The sequence below is a fragment of the Amblyomma mixtum genome, chromosome 10, assembly GCF_055824585.1.
Source record: "Amblyomma mixtum isolate Tamu chromosome 10, ASM5582458v1, whole genome shotgun sequence".
Classification (NCBI taxonomy): Eukaryota; Metazoa; Arthropoda; class Arachnida; order Ixodida; family Ixodidae; genus Amblyomma; species Amblyomma mixtum.
In genome coordinates, this window is record NC_143021.1 from 156171347 (window position 1) to 156183470 (window position 12124).

Consider the following 12124-nt stretch of genomic DNA (forward strand, 5'->3'; position numbering starts at 1 on the left):
TTGCGTCATCTAGCACTTTTTGACCCGGGTCCTCCTTACTGCGCTTTGGCGACCACTCTGAAAAAGTGCCAAGCCCGGACATTTATTTTATATTAATTTCTGCAATTTCTGGCCAGTCAATGTGCTCTTACTTACTTAATATAAATGCATTCGTTAATAAAACAGACTGAGAGGTTGGGGCACGCAGCAGGCAAATTCCTTTTCTTTCTTTTATTCGTTGTTTAGACGTTTGCGATAAGCATGCATCAACGTGCAGCTGTCTGGCATGCTAGATCGCCCTGCGGGTCGAAAGTGCCTGCTTCAAAGATGGATGAATCGTGTATTGCGACCTCTTTTGACGCACCTGAAGCCAACGGTTAGAAAATGTCAAAAAGACAGAGAGGGGCGGGCCCTTCCGGCTCGCCCCATGGACCTCTCACTGTAAATAGAAATAAAAGTTTTCCTCCTCCTCCTCCTCTAATTGGCGCTGAAACATTATTCAGAACAGCTGCTTTCTATTATGAACGTGGGGAGAGAGCAGCTAACGAAAAGAACAACGAGCGCGTAAGGTATATACAGGCACCTCTTTATTGGCATCACAAAATGATCATTATCACAGCAGGCATGTTGCGGGTCACTTTCTAGGATATGGTCCCGCAAAAATTTGTACAACTCAGCCTCACGGCAAAGCGCATTAATCTTTGAAAGCTGTTACAGCTTTGGTTCAGCCATTTCTTACTGCATTGGGCCGTTGATTCTATATCGTCAGCCGCAAGAGAAAGCCTCGGCGTGCCGATGCGAATCAGAGAAATCTGACCTGGCCCCCCGCCGTGTTCCACCCTGTCTCAATCTTCACTTCTGCACTCAAATCTCCCCTAACACGGAGAGGGGAATTTAATACTGTGCAATTTTATACCTACCAACAAGGGCAGGTGGTGGCCAATGAACTGAATTTAAACTATGAAAATAAATGAAATCACTTAAGGTACGTGCATTCAATTCGCTCAGTAATTAAGGCCTTACGGCTGACGCTGGGATACCATGGCAGAATGCATGCCAATATGTCTAAACCAACTGAAACAGCTTTCGCCTTTAAGGAATAAAAATGTAAGCACATGGCAGGACCAACTGATCATGATATTTTAGACAATGCATAGACGCAGCATATATATCTACAGGAACACGGGAACAACATTCAGTACGGTATCATTCTACTCAGGTGAAGCGAGCACGTCGCTCAAGCGCAAGAAATGCCTGATGCGACGAAGACAAAGATCGGGCAGGTCACCCAGCTGCGTCTGCCCGTCATCCCTGGCGCTGCACTCTATGCCGTCACGCACTACGCCTGCGAGGCGCATGAACTCTGTGAAGTCTTGTAGTCCGAGCACGCACCGAGCAATCAGCTTTTTAGCTTGAGCTTCGTCGACAAACGCCGTGGCCTTAAGCTCGTCTACCAAGGTTGGAGAGGTGCAGATCTGCTCAAAAGCCTCTGCAGTGTACTTCACATGGGTGCCGGCGACGAAGCGAGCAGCCCGCTTTGCCAAGGCTCGGTTCCTGTGTAGGATGTCCTGGATGTCCAGGCGCTTTCTGATCCCATCAACACCACCACGAAGACAGCGTATGTCCTGCAGAGCGTAGTTATCCGCAAGCTCCGGCTTTGAGAGCTCTGCGATGAACACGGTGGAAGCTCTGAGACTGGGAGCGCGTAATGTGAAACTACGCAGGGCTCGACTTCGGAGCAGGAGTCTGGCCAGCGGTGCCAAGTCCCAGGAATTCTGCCTCGAGAAGATCACGGTCATGTTTCTGATGCTCGTATTTCGGCACACGGCCTCACATATAGCGGGTCCGCACACATTCCAGCACTGGTTACAGCACCACAATTCCAGACACAGCGCCAGGTGTGTGATGCTAGTCGCGCTCTGGACCATCTGAACGATGGGCGTTGAGGCTGGCTCTGTCACACCGTTAAAGCACAAAATCGAGTTCACTCGTAGCGTGACGTGTGTGAGGTTACTAGACACGGTAGCTCTGTCCACAGCGGTCTGGAGCAGTCCGAAGGGCACTGCGAAGGAGGGGCAGCCCACCGGAGGAGGGCCTTCGTCTGGGTAGTCCACCAAGCAGTGGCCCTTGACGACGACTCTGTCTTGCAGGCCACATTCAGAGAGCGTTTTGCAGATTTCCCATCTATGGCGACCGAGGTCTTTGAGGATGATCTTCTTCAGCGACTTGTTCGCGGTCACCGCTCCACAAAATTTCTGGCACTCTAAGAGGCTAAACCCGCACATTGAGAATGTCAGTTCCGAGATGTAGGTGTCATTCTCCAGCAGAGCGGAGATCCAGGGCTTTACGTAGTCATCGTTGTGCCGAATGTGGTACCTTCGGAATTCATGCCAATGGAATCCTTCAACTACTTCGTCATCGTCGGTGCAGCTGCACATCAAGCTGAAGTTCCTGAGCGTCTTGTTGGTGCGCAGAAGCTTCTTTATCGCTGTGGCATACTGCAACTTGAATATGCTCACCTCTAGCTTGAGTCTAACCAGCACCGTATGAGTAGCCAGGGCATCACAAATAGTCAACACGTCCATGTCCGGACCATATTCAGGGGCTTTAATAAACACCGATCTCAGGGACGTATTCAGCCTCAGGTACGTTCCAAGAGCGACATGCGGGTTGCCTATGCCGTAGGGTGCACTGCCACTGTTGAGAATCCTTGATGGGAGTGACAGGTGTCGGATGCTGCTATTTAGGAACAGCCCTGCTAGGAAGGTGCTGGCGTCTTCAGGGTACGCACGTACCTCCAAGGCTATAAGCGTCTCCAAGCAAGCTGTTTCCGCGAGAAGAGGCGCAAGATCGGCAATGAAGTGCCCGTGCAAGTCCACGGACAGGTCGAGCGATTTCAACCGCGTCAAGCAAATTACAGTCGCTGCAAGGGCTCCGGAGACAACGACTCCCGGTGACCTCAAGACCAACGAAAGCCTCTTCAGCCCCAGCGCGTCGCGAACTGCGGAACAGATAATTTTTTCATGGCCGGTGAGGATATCGTCGTTGATGGTGACTTCCGCAACGCACCGGTGCTTAGTCAGCAGGTGGTACAGAAGTGTCGCGGCTTGGTGTCTGTCTTTCGTTATGTTCAGGCTTCTCGTGCATAGGCCGTCACTCGCCTGAACGAGGATGAGCTTCGAGGAAGCGTCCTCTTGTAGTTCCAGCCCGACGGCCCAGAAGAAGCTGTTCCAAGCTTTGATGTTGGTTACGATGTGGCACAGGTGGCCTTCGCGGCTCGTGCATGGTCGACGATGGTCGACTCTTAGACCACCGTACCGGCTGCAGACTCCGTCCATCTGTTCCAATGGCAGTGACGGGGCCGTTGTCGCGTGAACGTCTTCGAATACCTCAACGCTTTTGGGCGCTTCCTCGTTTTCCCTCTCCTCGACTCCTCTGGGCTCCTCGATGCCTGGGCATGCCTCGACGCCTGGGTATGCCTCGACGCCTGGGGATGCCTCGACGCCTGGTAATGCCTCGACGCCTGGGGATGCCTCGACGCCTGGGGATGCCTCGACGCCTGGGGATGCCTCGACGCCTGGGGATGCCTCGACGCCTGGGGATTCCTCGACTTCGGCAGGCGCCTCGTCGTCGGCGGGCACCTGCTCGTCTTCGGGTACGTCTTCGTGTTTGGGAACATCAGCCTCCTCGGGAACTTGCACCTCCACGGGAACGTGAACCTCTTTGGACTTTGGAACCTTTTTGGGTGCAACCTCCTCGTGGTAAGTTTTGACAGCAGCGCTTACATCTGGACGCTTCCGCTTGGGCATGATGGCAGCCCCGTCCGGACGGAACTGACCTGCACGAAAAGCATCACAGGATGAATATAATGCCGTTGGCGCAGCTCAAATCAGTAAACACGTTTACTACTGATCTCGCCCAGGCTAGTGCCAGGGCTGGTGCAATTTCCTGTCCCAGTTGATGCTGTTACTATCCGGTGACGAACTAAACCCCGGTCCTGGCTCAAATAACGACCCCTTATCCGTTGACACTCGCATGCAACAGCTAGAAGAAAGTTTTGAAGCAATCCGCTCCGTAGTTGATCACCTCAAGGTCACTCTAGCCTTGCACGAAAAACCGTAAGTATCCGTCCAGAGAAACTTGAATCATCCGACCATCATCCGAACCCTGGCAAACCCTCAAAGGAAAGAGACAAAATACACCGCGAAATCACTGTCTTGAAAGCTGCAAACCTTGACACCAAGAACTGAATGCGCCGCAACAACTTGCTTTTTTAGGCCTCGATGACACAAACAACGAATCATGGGCAGAATCGGAGAAGAAAATTGTGACCCTGTGTGCTGATTACCTCGATCTTCATCTCGACAGCAACTGCATTGAACGTGCTCAGCGAATTGGAAGTCAGTCCGACGACAAGAAACGCTCCATCGTTGTAAATTTCGCACAGTTCAAAACCAAAGAGAACGTACTGTCCTGCGGGTGAGAACTTAAGGGGACAAACTACGCCATCAGAGAAGACTTTGAATTTCCTACTCGCCATGCACGTTCAAAGCTACTTCAGTTCATCCGGCTACAAAAGTGCGCGTTTAAACTTGCTTTTGACAAGCTTTATGTTGGCAATAAATCTTATTTTTACGACCCTGCCACTGCTAGCGTATTGGAAACCCCTAACTCAGCAGCTAGCGCGCGGCGTAACACAGGACCACCCACCGAGAGCGCTTCAGGAACCACGACATGACCCACTAAAAACCAGATACCATCATCCGTCCCCATCCGGCGTCTTTTGCTATATCTTGATCTGAATATTGCATTCACGAATATCCGGAGCGTCATCCCAAAACGTGATGCACTTGATAGCTTCATTACTGATATCGACGCTGATACAGCGCTCCTAACGGAAACCTGGCAGAACGAGGATATCAAATGCAGCAAAATCTTTTCCCCTAACCTTCACTACACAATATACCGGCACGATAGGAAAAACAGAAAAGGTGGTGGCGTCCTCGCAGCTATTAAGAAGATATTATCATCGCCTCATATCAGCACCGACGACACCCTCGAACTCATGTGGGTATACTTGAACGACAAGGGAAGAAAAATTGTTCTCAGCATTTGCTACAGGCCACCGGATAGCGCCTCATCCTTCTGTGACACGCTTGACCGTGCCTTAAACAACATCAAAAATAAATTTCCTAACTTCCTTATCTCTTTATTTGGCGATTTCAACTACCCGCATATTAGCTGGCCCTTACTCTTATGCTCAATAGGTCATCCTGAAACGATCCAACACAATTCCTTGATTTAACACGTGACCTCAATCTACACCATGTCACTACATGCCCAACAAGAGAAAACAATATTCTTGACCTACTCCTGACAACTTCCCCTATCAACGTAAAAGGTATAATCATACGGCTACAGAGGAAAGCTATACAGCTTTCTCAGAAACATCGTAGTTAAAGAAAAATTCGTCCTGGTCCGGGGTTCGAACCCGGGACCACCGCTTCACCGGAGCAGTCGCTCTACCAACTGAGCTAACCGGGACGGCAAGCTTATGGTAGGGCGAGAGCGAATTGATCAATAACTCGAAGTGGGAACAGTGTTGGTCAAATGAATTTGAATTTGAATTTATTTTTCCAGAACAACTGGAAGGATTTCCAGGCAAAAAGCTGCTTTCGCAGCTTGACTGGGCCCGGAAAACCGTTACATACAGTGGCTTAGACATTTAAGGTGATTGAAATAAACATAAACAAGATACAACAAAAGGAGAACAAAGGTACCACTATTTGAATACAAACAATAAAATACACTTACAATGAAATATACATAAAATCAGAGTACTCACATCAAGTTGTATAAAATGATCAAAATTTTAGAACATAGTGCATCTAGAGAATTGTAATAAGGAAGTAATTACTCCCTTATTACAAATTTACTCCACCTTGGGGGATTCCCCTAAACATTTGACCAAAAGGTATAACCGTTCCACGAGGCATTAGCGATCACAACCTACCACACTACCGTCTTTCTTTACCCATTATAAAACGGTCCTCATCAAAAAAAAAATAATCACCGACTACAAAAGAGCTAATTTGGATGCCATCAATCATGCTTTATCAGAATTTTACAGCTCTTTCCAGACTGCTTATCAAACTCGCTGAGTTAATACCAACTGGGAACTTTCTAAGACCACGGTCCTTTCGTTGAAAAATGAGCACATTCCGTCGTTTTGTGTAAAATCCGATTCTAACAACGAATGGTTTAAAGGGAAACTGCGCCACTTATTGAGAATTTCGCGATACTCAAGGATTGAAATCCATATAGGCTGTAGGTAAAGCATTCCAGGTTTTTTTGCACTACCATTTAAAATAGTGACGTAATCGACGATTGAAGTTTTGCACTTCTCCTCAAGGCACCGGAGGAATGCGAGGAAGTTTAGTGTGACGTCAAGGAAGGTATGATTTCAAATTACCGCTGCCGTCAGCCACGCCCTGCCGTGCCTCATTGGACGCTGCCAAACAACCTTCGGCGGGCACTGCCCTCGGTGCCGTCGGTTTTTTTCTTTCAAAGCAGGCGTTTATGCGTTGGAAATGTACCGGTACCATCGGTGACGTCATAATGCGTCCCCCACTTAGCGTTGTGCGCTGCGGAAAATCTTAAAGGCCGCCCCAGTTTTAATTAGTGATTACGACACCGTTTCAAATGCCAGGCCAAAAGGACTTCGCATACTTTACCTGGAAGTTTCACACATTCGGCATTTTTAAGCTTGTCGATTTCTAAAACCTATGCAGTTGCCCTTTAGCAAAGAACTAAAAAGGCTTGTTAATAGGAAAAAACGGCTTTATTGAACTGCTAACTTGCAAACCGGCCCGTAGCGTGGGAACGGTACCACCAATGCGCGAAAGAATATAACGAAAAATTAGCCTCCACCAAAAAGAAGTTTTTTCTACCGACCTACATTCAATCCTCAAATCCAACCTAAATAAATTCTGGCGCATTCTTTCACTAAATTGCGATCGAATCGAATTGAACTTCTAGACGCTGATCGTTATCCAATAGACAGTAAAGAGTGCGCAACAATTCTAAATAAATATTTTTGTTCAGTCTCCTCCTCAGCTGCTTGCAGTCCAAATATTTCCCCAACCACCTCAACAATGCCCACGCCTCAAATCACAGTCACCGCGACCGGAATAGAAAATCTAATCAGTTCCCTCAAGACTTCTTCATCATCTGGCTGTGACCACATAAAAAGTAAACTCCTGAAAAACACTAGTCTAGTCTCAAGCCAGATACTGTACCTAATATTTACACAATCATTAGAATCCGGAGAAATCCCCGACGACTGGAAGATAGCCGAAATCATACCAATCTTTAAAAAAGGTGATCGCACAGATCCTTCTAACTATTTCCCTATTTCTTTAACGAGCATTCCTTCGAAATTACTTGAACATGTTATATCGTCCAATCAAATGAACCATCTGGATTCATTTATCTTCTTTTATCATCACCAACACGGTTTCCGTAAACACTACTCCTGTGAGACGCAATTGGCTGAATTCACACATGACATCCTTCGCTTAATAGACGACAACCTTCAAATCGACGCCATCTTTTCAGATTTCAGAAGGCCTTTGAAAGGCCTCCGACTGTGTTCCGCACTCACACCTGGTCACAAAACTCTCTTCCCCAGGCATTCCCGACAACCTTATCACCTGGATTGAGACATTTCTTAATGGGCGAATGCAGTTTACCTCAAGCAATGGTTACCGCTCACCCCAAAATAATGTTACATCAGGTGTCCCCCAGGGCGCAGGCTTGTCACCATTGCTATTCCTAATTTACATCAACGAACTTCCAGTTAACATAAACGCCAAGCTAAGACTATTTGCAGACGACTGTGTCATATACAGCCCCATTCGTCATCCCACCGACAGCCACCTTCTGCAAAAAGATATTGATGCAATAGCTACATGGTGCGACCGCTGGCTCATGCCTTTAAACCTTAAAAAATGCCAACTCTTGTCATTCTCTCGCAAGCGCACTGTAATCCAGCACACTTAAAGCATTAGCACGGTTCCGATTGCTCCAACAACATCCTACAAGTACCTTGGTTTACATCTGACATCGTCACTCTCTTGGGTCACTCACGTCCAAACGATATGTTCCGATGCCTCACGTGTCTTAGGTTGTCTCCGGGGAAACCTGAAAGCAGCATCTCCAGATGTTAAAAAACTGGCTTATCAAACATTCGTCCACCCTAAACTTGAATTCGCATCATCTATCTGGAATCCATCTCAAGCATACCTTTCCGCCGAAATCGAGGCCATCCAAAATCGCGCCGCCAGGTTTATCACCTCAGAATATTCCAAAGCAGTTAGTATCACTGCACTCAAACGCTCTCTTTCCCTCCCATTGCTTGAATCACGCCGCATCATCTCACGTCTTTGCTGCTTCACCGCTTCTTCCACCACCCAGCATCAAGACACCCACTTCTAAAATCCCCGATAAGAAATTCAAGTCGCCTTAGCCATAGCCGCCCCATAGCCGGTATCAAGACCTGTACATTAGCAATGAATAGTTCAACTTTCCCCAGTGCAATAACACTCTGGAATGCCCTACCTAACGATGTAGTTTTATGCAATGAATCAAAGTCCTTTCGTGCAGAACTCGCCCATCATCTTCACAATATGTGAATAGTTCGTCATTTTTACCATGTTTGCTCAATGACTTTAATCTGTGCTCGCTGCCGCAAGCGATTTTTTCTTTGTATGCTTCCACTGTGCATGTTAATCCTTTATCCCTTTTCTTTATTTTTTTTCTCTTTAGCTTTTGAAGTTTGTAGTGTGTGTTCTTTGTGCGTGTGTTTTTATGCTTCTTTTATATCACTTGTTGCCTCTCCTTATGTAATGCCCTTTGCCTCCTTTTAGAGATCGTGCATACTCAGCAGCACGGTCAATAATGCACCACCTTATTTGGCCCACATGGGCTTCTCCGCACGTCAGTGGTATCTCGTATGCCACACCTGTGCAGCACAGGTGTGGCATAAGAGATACTAGTGACCTGTGTTGTGCGGGTTCACGGGTAATGAGAGGAGAAAAGAAACAGCAGTGCACAAGAATGTATGCTGTCCTAAAGCACACAAGTTGCAAGGATTGCCACGGTCATTAAGAGTCCACATGAAATGAAAAGCAATTGCTACAACTGCCCCTCAGGCGCTGCCTGCGACTCATAATACAAGAATAAAAAAAATTAGGAGTCACTTTGGCGACTAAAGTGGTGCAAGGCGAAAGCCTTATTACAGCATTCTGTCACGAGTGTGGTTGTGAATGATGATTCAAGTGCTGCCAGCGAATGACGCGTCCATTGGCTGTCTGCGTGTGTTACTGATGTGTGGTTAACATGTTAAGCTTCGCCTGTAAGAGTGGAACGCGACAGCGTCTTGCAACGCTGCCAGGGAGTCCACAGAACGCCATCGCCAATTCGGCTGTACGCCTTGCTGGACGGTAAATTTATTTTTTGAGGAAAGGAAATGTATCTCTCTCGCATATCTGGGTGGACACCTGCACCTCGCCGTAAGGGAAAGGGGGAAGATGGGAGTGAACGAAGACGCCGTATTAGCTAGACGCGCCTTTGTTCATTCCAAACCATTCAGCTGGCATTACGGAGTGGCTAGCGTGCTCGTATCGCACTCCGGAGACCCTGGTTCGATTCCCCAACTCGACCAATTTCGTTCTCGGTTTTATTGATTTATGCGGTCTAACTAGAAAGGTTAATTAGGCTATTTCATATTTATATTATTGTATTTCTATCCATCTTGTTCTGTCATTCACCTGACAATTGTTGGAACTGTCTAGGATGTTCGACACAACGTATATGAAACGAGCAACGTCGAACTGACTGGGGCAGTGCGTGGTGGTGGAGGGTACGCGGCTTCGTGATTAGCGCTGCGGTGTGTGTTCCGGCCGCCGGCTTGCGTCGGTGGCCGGTGTTCGACCTTTGGACGTGCGCTTTTGTTAAGGTGTCCTTCGGCTGGCGGGCGCCTCAATATGGTGAGCCAGCCACCTACAAAGGCTCTTGCCTTTGATGTTGTCGTCCCTGAGGGGGCTAGTCCGGAGGATGTCGTCGATGCGACAGCCTCCGTTGTTGGATTGGAAGAAGTGTACTGCGTCCAGCACTTCGGTGGACGCAACTACCAAGTCACTGTGAAAAGTGAAGCCGCCATGGCTAAAATCGTTGAAGCTTCCTGCCTCATCATCGGCAAGGAACGCGTCGCCATCGTTCCCCTGAGCCCGCAGGTGACCCAGGTGACTGTCCTCTTTCTGCCCGCCCGTGTACCTAGTGACGCCCTTGCCAAGGCTCTCTCTCCTTATGGCAAGGTGCTACACATAAGTCGCGGCGTCATGGGGTCGCGTCCCACTGTCACCACCGGGACCCGTTATGTGCGGATTGAGATGAAGCCGGAGTCACCCGTACCAAACTACATCAAGGTCGCGGGCCACCGCGTGACTTGTGACTACAAGGGAATGCAGCGCGTTTGCCGGCGTTGTGGGTCCACTGCGCACTTCAGGGCACAGTGCACGGCTCCTTTCTGCGCCCGCTGTGGGGTCTTTGGGCACCAAGGCCAAGGTTGCGTGCTCCCATGTCGCCGTTGTGGCGATCCACACGCTACCGTGGCGTGCGCCATCAAGCCCTCGTACTCGGAGGCTGCGGCCCGCCCTGCGCCCCCGCAGGCCGCTCAGGGAGCCGCTGAAACCATCAAGAAGCCCGGCGCATCCAACACCGACGCCGTTACGGTTGCTTCTGCTGCGTCCCAGCCTCACTGCGTTGAAGAACCGGAGTCTGCTCTTGATGCGTCCAATACTGCACCAAGTGAGCAGACAGTAAATGTGCGTGCTGCGTCAGCCTCCGTCTCTCCGTGCGTCCCTGATGCCACGGGGGTCGAGCCTACTGTGGCCCTGGAAAACCATGATGCTGAGAACGTGCCCCTCTCGGAGCCCGTGCTACAGCCCGCGGCCAGCGTTGCGGATTTGAGCAGGGACACCGACATAGCTGAGGTTGACGGTGACGACAGCAGCTTGCCATCCTCAGCCTCTTCAGTCAACCTCGTCATTGACGAGACTGTCATCACGCCTGAAGAGGACCCGACGCCGCCGTCGTCGTCGCCGACATCGCTTGGAGAGGAGCCAAGATCATCTCCAGACGCTGATACTGTGCAATCGCCGTCCTCTTCGACATCGAGGACCAGCGCCAGCACTTCCAGCGCACAGTCTTCCGATGTTGAGATGGCCGCTTTGAGTTCAAGCTTAAAGCGTCCACATGCGTCAACTACGGACTCGGACAATTCTGCCGGTCGGCCAAGGAGGCCTCGTGCCTCCTCTGGTCCGACCCTCCGCAAAAAGTGAGGTGGTTTAGCGCCGTTCGCGGCGCGCTTTGTATTGCCTAAACATCACGACTTTTCAGGTTTAATTTTTCATTTCCAAAATGACTCATCTTAAAATTATTACTCTTAACGTACAGGGGTTCCGCAGTGTTTTGAAGCAGGCAGCGGTGGTCGCATTCGCTCGTTCCTCGGGTTGCGATATTGTCTGTCTGCAGGAAACCAATTTTTTTCGCCTCAGTGACGTGTTGAAATTCAAGCGTAGGTTTGGCGTCGATGCCTTCTTTTCGTACGCCAGCACGCGTTCTAGCGGCGTTGGCGTTCTCGTTTTGAACCGCTCACTCTTGCGAGATCATCATGTTATCTACGATGCGCTTGGACGCGTGCTGGCGTTCGACTGCACGTTTAACGCACTTCAGCTGAGAATTCTTTGCATTTATGCGCCTGCTCATTCTAATTGGGTAAACGCATTCTTTAAAGATTTAGATGTGTATTTTCTTGGAGGGCGTAATGTTGTGATGTTGGGCGATTTCAACTGCGTGCTCGATACGGTCGCCGATGTGCAAGGCCCTGGTAGGGGTAGGCCAGGCTGGAATGCGCGCGAGTTGCGCCGCCTAGTCAGCCATTTTATGCTCACGGACGCTTATGAGCTCCTCTATGGCAACGTCTTTGTGTGGACTTGGCGTCGCGGGTTATCGGCGAGTCGGTTAGACAGGGCGTATGTTCCGACGAGCCTTTCGCGGACAGTGTGTGCAGCCAATGTAATGA

At 49.4% G+C, this 12124-nt stretch overlaps 1 protein-coding gene across 1 annotated transcript in view; it reads right to left on the reverse strand.

Moving 5' to 3' along the window:
* Positions 1-1190: 1190 nt before the first annotated feature.
* Positions 1191-12124, reverse strand: part of LOC149327442 (uncharacterized) — a 52052-nt gene continuing 41118 nt past the window's right edge. Inside the window, exon 2 of the mRNA XM_089564882.1 lies at positions 1191-3817. Within this exon, the coding sequence (XP_089421008.1) occupies positions 1191-3817 (2627 nt within the window). The remainder of the gene's footprint in view (positions 3818-12124) is intronic.